This window comes from Notolepis coatsorum, assembly GCF_963971535.1.
Source record: "Notolepis coatsorum genome assembly, chromosome: 12".
In the NCBI taxonomy this organism is placed as follows: Eukaryota; Metazoa; Chordata; class Actinopteri; order Aulopiformes; family Paralepididae; genus Notolepis; species Notolepis coatsorum.
In genome coordinates this window covers 42746889-42761803 of record NC_140176.1, presented here as the reverse complement: position 1 = coordinate 42761803, position 14915 = coordinate 42746889, and the positions used below count along the sequence as shown (strand labels likewise).

General features: G+C 42.0%; 1 protein-coding gene across 1 annotated transcript in view; it reads left to right on the top strand.

Moving 5' to 3' along the window:
* ube3c (ubiquitin protein ligase E3C) overlaps positions 1–14915 on the top strand; it is a gene marked incomplete at its 3' end in the record, with an annotated part of 124468 nt that overhangs the window by 10658 nt on the left and 98895 nt on the right. The window contains exons 8-11 of the mRNA XM_084325633.1: positions 600–753; positions 6028–6248; positions 7650–7798; positions 14134–14321. Coding sequence (XP_084181759.1) covers positions 600–753; positions 6028–6248; positions 7650–7798; positions 14134–14321 — 712 coding nt within the window. The remainder of the gene's footprint in view (positions 1–599; positions 754–6027; positions 6249–7649; positions 7799–14133; positions 14322–14915) is intronic.

Here is a 14915-nt window from a genome sequence, read left to right as displayed (position 1 = left end):
TTAAAACGCTGGGCTCACAGGTTGGGAACCCTTGCGTTGCTATGCTGCTTGTGTGTTACGTGACCTAACAATGTTTCTCTCTGGTTGTTGGGATATTTGTGGTGGTGGCACTGGTGGCAGGCTGGGATAGGCGGTACACACAGTGGAGCAGTGGAAAGGACTGTGTGCGTACATGCAAGACGAGGCATTATTTGTGTGTTATTGTATCAGTTTGGGGAAATGTACGGTATTCATGATGGGCCTGTTTGATATTGTGGTGGGCTGTCTGTCATTAATAAATCTATGTATGGGAAACACTGCGTGATGTGACATGTCTCATATCTTCTCTATTTCTCTCTGTCTCTCTGTCTCTTGCTGTCTCTCCCTCTGTATCTCTCTTCCTCTGTCTCATCTCTCTCTCCTCTGTCTCTATCTCTCTTCCTCTGTCTCTCCCTCTCTTTCTGGCTCCTCTCTCTGTCCGTCTCTCTCTCTCCTATCTCACACTTTCTTCCCGTCTCTCCTCTCTCTCTCTCTCTCTCTCTCTCTCTCTCTCTCTCTCTCTCTCTCTCTCCCCCCCCCCCTCTCTCCCCCCCCTCTCTCTTTCTCTCTCTCCCTCTCAGGATACTACAGGTCGCTGTATATTCTGGTGAATCACAGGCTTCCTTCCAGCTTGGAGTACAGCGACGCTCCCTCTGTCCCCCTGGCAAGCACACTGTTGGAGCACATTCTTAAGCCCTTGCACTTTGCTTACTCCTCCTGCACAACAGGCGCAAGGTATTTGCCTTATTTTGTCCCGCCCACTTACGCCAATATTGTTCTGTTTCTAGTTGCTGAACTTTGTAGCAAAGACGTCTACATTGACAAAACCGCTTATCTAGCTTATTCTCCTTATAACATGGAGAACTGGAGAAAAAGAACAAATGGCTTGCCAACTTTCATTCAAAACGGACAGACCTCGAAGGCTAATATATATATATATATATATATATATATTAGCCTTCGAGGTCTGTCCGTTTTGAATGAAAGTTGGCAAGCCATTTGTTCTTTTTCTCCAGTTCTCCATATATATATATATATATATTAGGGGTATATTTGTTCTTTTTCTCCAGTTCTCCATATATATATATATATATATTAGGGGTGTAACGGTACACAAAAACCACAGTACCTCGGTTTTGAAGTCACTGTTCGGTACAGGTTTTCGGTACAGTGGGTGAAAGTTGTTTGGCTATCCATGTTCCACTCACGGGTGATGTAGTGTGCAGTAACTAATTGTACTTGTAGGGCTGTCAACAAATATTCTATATTGAATAGAATAATCAACTTGTAATTTTTTTTACATAATAATAATTAGATTAGATTAGAAAAAAAACAGCCCCCGGTGGGCGGTCGTTAGTGGTTAACATACCATTGTATTCGTTCGGTACACGCTGAAATGGTTCAGTACGGATACGTGTACCTTTACACCCCTAATATATATATGATATATTGTTATACAGCATACTGTTCTAGATACTGTCACATGGGAAGTGGAAGTGCAAACGTGGGCAAGCTGACAACATCCTTGTTGCCTTGAAACTCGAGGTGAATAGAAGGAAAAATAAACTTTACATTTAAACAGTTTAACACAGCTGCCAGTAGGAGTTCACTTAGATTAGATTAAAATGTATTGTCATCATACAGCACAAGTACAGTACAATGAAAATAAGTTTGTCATCCAACCAGAGTGGTAATGTAACAGTAAAGTGCAATAGTAATATACAATGTACAGGTGATTGAGCTGGGTATAAGATATATAAATTAGTACTACTTAGTAATGGTGCTAATCAGATGTACGTATGTACAGAGTTGTAGTATTAATATGTACAGTGATACAGGTATGAAGACACTATGGTAGTAAGTCATACTGGCCAGCAGTGTAACTATTAAGAGTAGGTAAGGGATATGTACAGATATAGATATAGTATATACAGATGTAAAAACTTAAAGGATTATATGCAGGTATGGATAGATATATATACAGTAAGAATAAATGTATGTATACAGTATATACAGCATTAATGTGAATGCTATCATACAGAGTTATATAGGTTCCACTTACCGCTGGATCCATATATGTCAAATGTAGAACGTGTAAATCGGTGGCCCAAGAACGGGGCCTGATATTCTCAAATATCTGAATAGAAACATAAATACCTGTTTTACCGTTCAAATCATGTTGACGATTATGTGGTCATGTCACCTGACCGCTGATCCTAGAGGCCCCAGAAAAGGGCTTTTTGCATATCTGTAGATACTATATCTATATCTGTATATATCCCATACCTACTCATACTAGTTACGCTGCTGGCCAGTATACTGTAACTGCTACCATAGTGTCTTTATACCTGTATCACTGTACATATTAATACAAAAACTTTGTACATACATTTGATTAAAGCACTATACTCAGTAGTACTAATTTATATATTCTATACTCTGTTGAATCACCACTGTACTGTACCTGTGCTGTATAATTTGAATGATGTTTTTTGTTTAATGCCCTGTTTTATGTTGAAACTTGTTGTGTGCCGTGTCGGTCAGGACTCCCTGGAAGAAGAGATCAATGGGACATTCCTGGATAAATAAATGATAAAAAAAAAAAAAATTACAATACATTCTAATCTAAATGCTGTGATATTTAAATATGCTAATGTTAGGTTAACATGATAATCACCCAAAGCACTTAAGGGTTTTAATGAAGACGTTGAGAATCCATGTGGCTGTGAGGAAAACTATTGGGCTTAATTTTTGACAGATCCGCTGCAGAATCACTCAATTAAATATTTAGTTTCTACATCTGCCATTACATTACGTATTGTATTCCCAGCAACCGAATCCTGTAATAACCTGTTATGGACACGTTGTCTCTGAACTTTCCTTCTAAATGTCATTGAAGATGATCTGTAGTTAAAGCTGCTGTAAGTGGTATTTCTAAGTGGTCTACATGTTGAACCGTAACGACAATACATTTTAATCTACCGTAATCTAAAAAAAATAATAAAAAGACACATGCAGCTCCTATACAATCACTTTCTCTCTCTCAGGAGGAGTCGGTTCTAATTGTGTAGAACACTCTATATCAGTGATGGCTGTCCGAATGCACAGCTATTTAACACTTATTTCAACCAAAATAATCACTTACAGCACCTCTAACGGCAAATAGTAAGTCAGATTTCTCACAGAATTATTTTAGAGTTTCAGTTTATTGTATCGTTCCCCCCCCCCCCACCAAAAACGAGACACATGCAGCTCCTATATACCATCACTTTCTCTCGAGGAGGAGTCGGGTCTAATTGTTTAGTTTCACTCTTCCCCCCTTAAAAGTTGCACTAATTGAGTGAACACGTAAACCTGCAGACCACGTCTGCGTCTGGAGTGTGAGGAGAAAGACGGCCGGGGAGGAATTCCTTTGTCCACGGCGGTTGTGTATACTGTTAAAATAAATTATCCTGTAGTGTAAACTGATCCGGCAAACTACGGCATTGTTTGTCTTTCTGAGCCAGCAGTGAGGCAGTAATTGCTCCACAGACCAATTTACAACAAGCAATAAAAGACCCCCCCCACCCCCAGACTCACTCGCTCGTCCAGGAGTGAGAAATATCAACTATTTGCCCTCAACTTAGAGACATTCTTAATGACAAACGACGAAGAGTCGAGCCCCTTTCTTCTTTTGAAGAATAGCCGGGCCAGGAGTGAGAGAAACCTGTGTACACATGGACTCTGACAGCTAATTATCTGTGTGGACCCACCAGATGTGTGACTGACCCAGACAAAGCAGCTCTGTTTGGCGTGACAACATTGGTTGTGCTCGCAAAGCTGAAAAGGACAGGCCCGTGTTAACAACAACCGCTGTCTCAAACTAACTGTTGAGTTCAGGCCCGGGCGATGTATCAATATATACACAATTCTGTTGTCCAAATCAGTGCTTAAAGGTGGTGTTTTCTTTTTGTTAAGGTAAGTGCTCTACATGTTAAAATGATAGCTTTACATTTGGACAGCCATTGTTATAGTGTTTGGTCAGTAATATGGGTCTCCCAGTCTCCGCTCTGCAGTCAACACAAAATAAAATTTCTGGTATCCCGTTCCCACTTTATCCAATCAGGAGAGAGAACTCCACACTGACAAATAATAAATAAAAAATAGTTTTAAGCAAATAATTGTGCTTGAAACTATTTAAATAATCTGCCAGTGCAAGTAAGCAAATTTGGCTTGGCAAGATTTCGTGAAATAAGTAAAAATATCTAGGGTTCTCTCTCTTGATTAGATCAAGTGAGAACCGGATACCAGAACATTCATTTTCAGTTTACTGCAGAGCGGAGGGACTGGGAGACCCATGTTACTGACCAAACACTCTATAACAATGATGGCTGTCAGAATGTAGAGCTATTTAACACTTATTCCAACAACAAAAAAAGAAATCACTTACAGAACCTTTAAGGGCGAATAGTAAGTTGGATTTCTCACAAAATTATATTAGTTATATATTAGAGTTTCAGTTTATTGTATTGTTTTCCATTGCCATGTAGTACAATATGATGAACTTCAGTTGGACTATCTCACATGTAGTTTTACCTGCTTAAGAAGGTATCACAATATATACATAGATATCTGAAGAAGTCATTCTGAATATATATATTTTCTTTCTCCATATTGCCCAGCCCTGGTTGAGTGTTATTTTAAGGGATTATTCATTATTAAAGTAATATCCTGCAATTTTCACAGTTAATAGCGGTCATAATGCAGCGTATCAGCTTTGGTTTCCCTCATTTGTTTGTGGTACTGATCTATTAATTAAATGTATTGGCCAGACATCGCATGGCGGTAATAGAGCCCATCCTGTGTTGAATTGTCCTTTAACAAGACGTAAAAGAGGGCGGCTGATTGGCGCAGTGGGCAAGGCGCTCGCCACTAACGCAGGAGACGCTGGGTTTGAGCCCAGCTCTCGCCGTTGCTACCGGCTGGCCGGTCGTTCATACTAACACAATTGGCAAGTGTTAGAGGGTGGGAAAGCCGGTGGGTGGGGATTGGACGTTGTGGACAGCGACTCCTACAGGTCGGTTTGGTGACGCCGGTGCGGCGGAAGCGTGAAGTAGCGGGGGCAGCGTGAGCCTCCCACGCGTTACTCCTCGCCACAGAGTTCGAGCTGCTGCGGTGAAAAGATGCGACAGGCTGCCTCCTCGTGTACCGGAGGGGACACGTGATGCAAGGCTTCTGTCCTCACTACAACCGACCAGTGGGAGGCATGGTCTAGCAACGTTCAAGACAGGGGAGGGAAGAATTGGATAATACGAAATTGGGATGGGACATTTTTTTTAAATGGGGAGAAAAAATGGATAATAAAAAAAAACAAGGCGTAAAAGAAATTCCCCTTATTGTATAGAACTCCTTAACTCTGTATGATAGCATGTACAATAATGCTGTATATATATATTAGGGCTGACCCCTATTAGTCGACTAATCGGTCGAAAGGAGCCGTAGTCGACTGCCAACCTCTTAGTCGAATACAAAAAAATATATAAATTATAAAAAAACAAATATATATATATATTTTTTTTAATCATTCTTTCCAAAAGAAAAGAGGCCTAGAAGCGTGGCTAACGCTAATGGCACGCATACAGGAGGCTAACTGCCTAAGAAAACAGGCACAGAGGCACTGAAAGAGGATTTCACCCATCTAATGAACACACTAGACTAGACAAATATCAAGATGTATCAATCAGTGGACCAATTGCATGCTTTTGCAGAGGACAAGAAGCCTTCAGTCGACTCCTTCAGACATTAAGCACCCCCACAGCCCAAATGGAATGAAAAAAAAAAAAATATTATACTTCTTTTTATTTTTTTAGTAGACTAATAGTCGACTAACTAGTCTCTCTCTCTCTCTCTCTCTCTCTCTCTCTCTCTCTCTCTCTCTCTCTCTCTCTCTCTCTCTCTCTCTCTCTCTCTCTCTCCCCCCCCTCCCTCCACCTGTGTCTTTCTCTCTCCCCCTGTCTCTCACCCCCTCAGGCAGTTTGTATTTGCCGCCCTCACAGAGGAGTTCATCTCAGCACCGTTCACCGAGCAGATCTTTCACTTCTTCATCCCGGCGCTGTCAGACGTCCGTCTGTCGTTCCCCTTCGAGGCCTTCCTGGGTTCACTCCAGGCCACCATGGGCTCCTCCCCCGCGGCCAAGAGCCAGGCTCCGTGGCTCTTCTACTTCGTCCTCTGTGCAGGGGAGAACTGTCTAGGTAGGCGGTAGGGGTGGGCAGGGTTCACACAAGGTCCTTGAAGTGCTTGATTTAAAAAGTCCTTGAAATTCAAATCAACCATTCGCATTATAGTACACATTCCAATAACTGGCTCACACTTAAAGCACCTAGAGTTTGTACTGAACTTGCAAAGTCTGCTTTTAGCTTCTGTGCTCCTGACACATGGAACATTGTACAACAAACTCTAAGGCTCAATACTTTTAGTATCCTTTGGTCAGTTTAAATCCTTGATCACCAACCATTCCACCATAATCTGTAACTGTTTTAACACTTTCTCTGCCAAGGACGCCTAAACTCGTCATTCCCCGCCATGCTAATTCTGCCAATGACGCCGTAACACGTCATTGAGATCAATATTTAAAAAATCTGTGATCGCAATCATATTTCTCCCGCGGAGACTTGAGATCTACTGTTGATCCCCTCTCAACTCTCCAACGGTTCAAGAGCGCCATCTGGTGGCCGATCGGCGGATTGCCCGAAACGGAAACTGGTGCTCATCCCAATTCGGTCCGATCACTCGCTATAGGTCCCGGGACTCAAGCTAGACACAATGGATAGCAATCAGTTACCAATATCTCGATAAACAACATGATTTGGACGTATATACTATTATACAACCTGGAGATGGATCGCATATTTCAACATCCCATAATAGGAATCTGTTTGCTCCACGCTCATCGCCCAACGGCCCGAGGAGACTGGGGTGAGTTTCAGCGTTTTTTTTTACCGTGTTCGATACAAACTGCTCTAATGATCATATCACCCACACTAGATGAATCATCTAACGTTGGCCACGGAATTATAAACGACCCCCCCCCCCATCCGGTCAACATCAGATGATAAGTAGTAACTTCTAGAAGCACGTCCATTTGAATTTTTTTATCTCGCGCCGATCGCTATCAAACTGTATACAATCATCAATATAATGCATTTAGGGCTATAAATCACGTTCTGCAGAAAGCTGCAGAAAACAATAAAAACATATTTATACTTTAGTTTAGACCGTATTTGAGTATGAATATGTGAATGAAAAAGTATAACGTTGCTACACCCTGAACAATAGATACTTGATGTTGAATGGGCCATAGTAATGGCAATTTAGCAATACAATTAAAAAAGTTATAGCCCTGCAAAGAAGGGGAACTTCTCCATAGATAAATAGAGCTGGCAGAGGATGGTATAATGATGTACATAAGCCTGGCGAAGAAAGTGTTAATTGATTGTACACATTTCTATTATGATTGCACTTATTGTATCTTGTATTTTTTTTATTGTATTATTTATTATGTTTGTATGTTCGACATCATTTTAAATAAAGATTGAATGAATTATTGTTGTGAGTGTGCCGGTGGATGATGACTGGTGGTGTCTTGACACTAGGCACCCTGTCGGAGGAGGGGCTCCTGCTGTACCTGCGGGCCCTGCAGAGCCTGTTACCTCTGCTGCCTGTGTCCGAGGGCAGCGGCAGACCTGAGGTCTGCAGTGACTCAGAGGACGAGGATGATGGTGGGCAACTTCATTCTATGCAGGTACTATTTACCATTTACTGTAACTAACACACACACACCCCCCCCCCCTCTCTATTGAGCTATGTATGTATATACAAAGCTCCATAACGAACTGCCGCAGATTCTGAGGGTTAAGTCAATAACTCCTCCTAACTAATTATTGCAAGTTCGCATTGTGTTTTCGAAGGGATCAACGGAAAGCTCAAAGAGTCTCGACAAACGCCGTGGGGTGAAAACACAAGCCACTGCTGAAATATAGTATAAAATGACCCTTCTCTCTCCCAAGTCTCCTTTCAAATCCTCCAGCCGAGCTGTTCATTTCCGGTAACGACGCCGCCTTCTGTGGTTTTTCCGGGAAAGTCATTAAGGCGTCATTACCGGAAATGAACAACTTGGCTGGAGGATACGTCGCCTCGAGAGACTGTTTCAGCTCAAACCGTAGCCTCAAGGCCCAGACCTGCAGACTCCAGGACAGACCCGCCTCCCCAGGCAGTCAGACTCATGGACAAATAACACTTAAAAACACACTACCTGCCTGTGACTGGGAATCCAGTGCTCTGCTGCTGATTTGCACACACTACACCCACACAGTGTTTGTTATGTAGAAAGCCTAGAGCTGCTTTATCACTGACTACTCACCACACCCACACTGTGACTATTACATTGTGATTATTGTGTTGTAAATAAGTGTTATCTTTCTATCATTGCTTATGTTGGAAATGTTTAATTCTTTACACAATTTTTATTGCTTTCTTTTTGTTGTACTTCCTTATGTTGATGCTGCTGCTAGACTGAGATCCAAGAACAAGATAATTCCACTCCTTCCTGTAACATGAAGGATGTGACAGTAAAACTGATGATGATTCTGAACACTCCAAATAATTAGGTTAAAAGACTATGTTCATCAGAAAACTTACAACAGACTTAACTGTATGTGGTTCTCCATCTGAAGGATTCATCGTAGTCTGTGAGTGATAGGTGAAAGCTACTCTTACAAGGTGTCTGCGGGGTATTAAAAAGTCTTAAATTCATAATTCTCAATTTAAGGCCTTAAAAGGTATTAAAACATTTGGGGGGGGGGGGGGTGCAGCCTGGCTCTCGTGAGATTAAACAATATTAAATATATGAAATGTTTTTGTATTCAATAGGGCTGACCTTCAAAAAAAAAAAAATTGGAATTCGAAGCTTCGGGGCCGGAAAAATATATATATTAATATATATATAGGCTATATTTTTTTTCGTTTTTTTTTTAATGTTGTGGGACTTGTACAGCACTTTGTTCAACTTTGTCAGTGCTGTAAAGTTTAAACCTTTTTAAATCTTAGACAAACAAAACACTTTGCTTTCATGAAATATTGTAAGCAGTCATTTGAGGCTTTATAAAAGCAGCACAATGAACACAAATCTGTCAGTGCCGAGTCCGACCTCATCTTAAATAACAAACAGCAGAGTTGATTTTGCACAACAAAAGAATATATATATACTGTGTATATATCATATTAAAAAAAAAAAAGTATCGAATTTTATTTTCATATTCGAATCCCATGCCCATCGAACGAAGCTTTGAAGTATTTAAGATAGCCCTAGTATTCAAGTCGTTGTTTATTGCCGGGCTACCGGGAGCTTGGTGCATCTAGCGAGAGCTTGTATAAAATGCGCAATACAAACAAAAAATTGGCGCGCAAGTGTAGCCGCCAGTGTCGCTATGTGTTTTAGTTTTTTTTGCTAGTATGGTCGTGAAATTGGTATTAAATTGAGCTCTTAACACTTTGGGTGCCACGCGTATCGCTTATCTTTACCCCTAGAATGCCAGCTTTATAGTCCTTTCCTTTCCGCGGTCGTTTCACTATGTTTGCGACGCTGTGTGTGTGTTTTGTATTATAGCTGTGGAGACATGGTGTGGCTCATTTTGACAAACATTACTTGTAGTGCAACATGGGAGCAATAGTTTGTTTCCACACGCTGTAGTAGGTCTGGGCGATAAAACGATAACGATAATTATCGCAATAGATTATTTCCTCGAAATAAACATGAAACGTGGTCGCAAAGTTTCGATATATCGATTTTCCAAGCTTGGATATCAGCACACGCACTAACAACCAATCAGGAATAGAGCTACGTTACGTGATGACGCGCTTACGCACCACAGCTCCAGATGTGCTACTGTTTTGCTTTCGATTTCCGAGGAGATTAGTTTAGCAACTTTAGTTAGGAAAATGCATGAAAATTCCAGTGAAGGAGATGGCGACAGCGAAGGAGATGACAACCCTACGCCTACGGCCTCAAATGTAGAGGAAATTGTTAATAAGAAAGGTGTTTTGACATCGGCAGTATGGACACATTTTGGCTTTTTAAAGTCGGACAAAAATCAGAGCAGCGTTCGCTGCAAACTGTGTCGACGACCGGTGCTAACAAAAACGGGGAACACAACTAAAAGTTTATCACTCATTAGAGTACACTGAATGCAAACGCATTCAGTCGGAAAGGAGTGGTGGCGTTAGCCGACAGCCACGAACAAGAACCATTGAAGTTCGTGTTGCGCCTGGAACTGATGCAACTACCTACCTACCTGCAAGTACCTCGCAGCAACAAACGCTAGTGTCTGCTTTGTTAGAAGAAGGTGCGTGGACTGATGACGACATTAACTCGAGACGAGACATTCAGTTGTTTTGGCGGTCGGAAATCACCCATAATCACAAGAAACATTAATTCAGACAGTACAGTTGGATCTAACTAAATGGATTTATATGGACACATTCATGGAGAATTCAAGCCGGGACCACAAAGCTTCTCAAAAGGTTGGCTCGACACGCGACGGCTCTCCAACTCGTCTCGTAGTGACGTCTTCGTTCTACCGCAGCAAAAAATCTATTAATAGCCCGCCGGTGCCCGGCATAAGAAGTTAATTAAACTTGACAGAAATAATTATTTCATGTATATCGACGATAATTATCGATATCGAGTGATATGAAAATTATTTTATTTTATCGCAATAACGTTTTTGGCCATATCGCCCAGCCCCTACGCTGTAGGTTGTAGTTTATTACACGCTGAACATCACACATTTCCAAGATAATCCAGTCTTTTTTCATAGATCGGGAGATAAAACGTGATGTGCAATAAGCCCAAACCGTTCTGGCTGATCTCCTGAAACCCCAAATAATCCCAAATCAAAGGTATATGACATGTATATACAGTGGGGGAAATAAGTATTGAACACATCAACATTTTGTCCAGTAAATGTATTTCCAATGAGCGTATTCAAGTGAAATTTGCACCAGACTTTGGTATTAACTCAAAGAATCCAGACAAGAAAGTAAAGTCCATAAGTAAATAAAGTTATATGTAATAAAGTGGAATGAAACAGGAAAAAAGTATTGGACACACTAAGAAAAATGACCAGCAAGGAAAGGCAAGGAACTAGCTGAAAACCAAAACTAATTAGGAGGCAACTCTACCTCCTATCTGTGCTAATACTGTAAACTGGGTTAGAATATATACAATATATATATAAAAGTTTTTTTGTGACCAAGGTGCCACACAAGAAACATCTAATAATGGGTAAAAGCAAAGAGCTCTCAATACCTTCACAAACAGATTGTTGCAAATCATGAAAATGGAATTGGCTGAAGACATATTTCACAACTTCTGAATCTTCCAGTAAGCACCATTGGGGGCATTATCCATAAGTGGAAGCAACATCACTCCATCAACCAGCCACGCACAGGTGGTCCTCTAGGAAAGAGCTCCAGAAAGACTTAGAGGCAGCCGGTACAACTGGGACAGAAAGGACAATAGGCAATGCACTCCACCGCCATGGCCTCTGTGCACGCTCAGCCCACAAGACTCCACCACTGAAAAAAAATACATGTTGAAGCTTGTTTAAAATTTGCCAAACAACATTTGGACAAGCCAGTGAACTACTGGTAGATGAGACAAAAATTAAACTTTTTGGCTGTCACACAACACACCATGTTTGGAGGAGAAATGGCAGTGCACATTACCCGAAAAGCACTATACCAACAGTGAAGTTTGGAGGTGGAAGTATCATGGTGTGGGGCTGCTTCTCCTCTCGTGGTACTGGCAGACTTATTTTTTTTATCTACTTTTTCTCCATTCTATTTTTCTCCCATCCCAATTTCGTATTGTCCAATTCTACCCTCCCCTGTCTCGAACGCTGTTAGACCATGCCTCCCACAGGTCGGCTGCAATGTGGACCAAGCCTTGCATCACGTGTCCCCTCCGGTACACGAGGAGGCAGCTGTCGCATCTTTTCACCTGAACAGCGCGATCTCTCAGCGGCGAGGGTCTGCGTGGGAGTGACACGCCGCCCTCGTTGCTTCCTGATTCTGCTGCGCAGGCGCACCAACCGACCTGTAGGAGTCGCTGTCCACAACGTCCGATCCCCACCCACCAGCTTCCCATTCCCTAATACTGCCAATTGTATTAGTATGAACGACCAGCCAAGCTGGTAGCAATGCCGAGAGCTGGGCTCGAACCCAGCATCTCCTGCATTAGTGGCGAGCGCCTTGCCCACTGCGCCACTTAGCCGCCTGGTACTGGCAGACTTCATATCATTGAAGGAACAATGAATGGAGCCATGTACAGAGAGATTCCTGCTGCCATTCACCAGGATGCCACGTGAGTGGACCTTCCAGGACAACGATCCAAAGCATACAGCAAAGGAAACTCGCAGTTGATTTAAGAGAAAGAAAATCAACTTGTTGGAATGGCCCAGTCAATCACCTGACTTAAACCCAATTGACCATTTGTGGAAGCATCTGAAGATCCAGATTCACAAGAGGGCCCCCCACAATCTTCAAGATTTAAAGACAATCTGTGTTGTAGAGGAATGGGCCAAAATCACACCTGAATACTGCGGTCGATTAGTTGCATCATACAGAAAGCGTTTTGAAGCTGTCATTACAAACAAAGGCTTCTCCACTAAGTATTGAATTAATTTCAGTTAGTGTGTTCAATACTTTTTTCCTATGTCATCCCACTTTATTATTTTTTTTGTCTGTATTTCCTGAGTTAATACCAAAGTCTGGTGAAAAATTCACTTGAATGGCCAGATTGGAAATACATTTACGGGACAAAATGTTGATGTGTTCAATACTTATTTCCCCCATTGTATGTACCTTCACAAAATCATCAAGGGGGGGGGGGTCGTTTTAACTCAAAACTGTGGTCGTGTTTGCCGAGCAGTTTTCCGTCCGGTGAAACACAGAACTGTGATCGTTAGAAAAACACGTTTCAGATTAGGTAAAATAGACATAGAATGTACCTTACCTTACCTTACCTTATAATTCCAAGTGATCGCATTCTAGTGTGTGGGGATGTGCCAAAATGATGCAGATCGCTCCGGGCAAGTCTGTAGAGCGGGGATCAAAGTAAAAAGATCAAACTATCCAAAAAACGTAATCTCTCGTTTTTGGCACTCAGCGCTTGTCGAGCAAAAACGTAATATCTTGTTTTTGCCACTGAAACTGTTAACCCTTTGAGTGCCGTTAACGTGTTAACACGTTTCTGAGGCCCGACCGTTCCGTTAACGTGTTAACACGTTTCTGGATCGTTATTTCTTTTATTCGCTAACTCTATTGATAATTCATCAGGCAGCCTGTGCAACCTCCCCCCCACTTTTTTTTTTTTTTTTAAACTTTATTTTTTAGCGTTTATCGCTTTTCTGGTCAAGCATGACCGACAGAAACAGGTTGAAAATGGGATGTAGAGCAGGGGAAGACATTCTGAGAAATGACGGCGAGTCCGGGAATCGAACTCGTGTCCCCCTGATCCGTGACGAGCCCGGTTTTCCCCGACGCAGAAATAGCGGCGATATATGCGGTGAGCTACGGGAGCCCCCCCCCCCCACCCTTTCTTGCATGCATGATGAAACATAATACCGATAATCTAGCGTTGATTTCAGATTGATCCAGGTGAGAAATGGCACGATTTATAATGAAATGCAGTAAAACGCTGTTTGGCGTCGTTTCCCGGGATTACACAGAATCGCTCTAAAACTATACTCATATTCACCACGGTATAAAACGGAAATGTATGGATGAAAAAATTATCTGTTTTTTGCAGGTTGACCGGAAGAAACTCACTGACAATCGACTGTGTTATTAGATCCATAGCTATAATATTTAATATAGGTTTAGCGCTGCAAACACCGGCATTTATCCCCATTGAACAAAGCGCTGGCACTCACGGCCCACAGCGCCCTCTGCTGAACGGCACTGGATGTGTTAAGTGGCATTAAAAAGATCTTAAAAAGCCTTCAATTTAACTTAAATTGAAACCTACAGATACCCCGTCTTAACACTGTCCACGGCCACTCCCATTTGTGTTGTCAGGACAACAGCCGGATCTCGGTGCAGCTGATCACAGAGGAGTGCGTCCACCGGCTGGACACCAAGCAGCAGACGAACGCGCTGCTCAACCTGGTGTGGAGGGACTCGGCCAGCGAGGAGGTCTTCACCATGATGGCCTCCATCTGCCACACGCTCATGGTGCAGCATCGGCTCATGGTGCCCAAAGTCAGGTCAGTAGAGCGCTGGTTGTGTACACACTAGGGATGGGTACCGAATCCGGTACTTTTAAAGGTATCGACCGAATCACGTCGGTAGTACCGATTCACGTGAGATCCACCGGTGCCACATTTCGGTAATGCAATTATTTTTTAAATTAAATATATTTTTTAAGTCCAATGACGTCACCGTTTCGTTTACCGCGGAACGAAACCTATGAAGTGTGCCGCACGTTCACGTTAGTGGTCTGCAAGGGCCTTGAAATAAAGCCCGAGCCCTGCCCGAGCCCGTGAACTTCAGGCCCTGCCCGAAAATAAGCCCGACTGTAAATAATATTTTATGCCCTAGCCCGCGTGAAAACCAGAAACAAAATTATTATTATTATTATTCAAATATAATTTTTTGTGTATTTGTTTTAAATATTCTAAACACTTTATATATTAACTTAATAAATAAACAAAAACGAAAATGTCCAATAGGTCTGCCTAAATAACGCATATCACGCTGAAAACTAAGAAGCATTTATGCCTCCCTCCCAGTGCTCTCTTATAGAGCAGCCTCGTAAAACGTATTGAAGGCTATAGAATCTTCTTTGACACATAGTACAC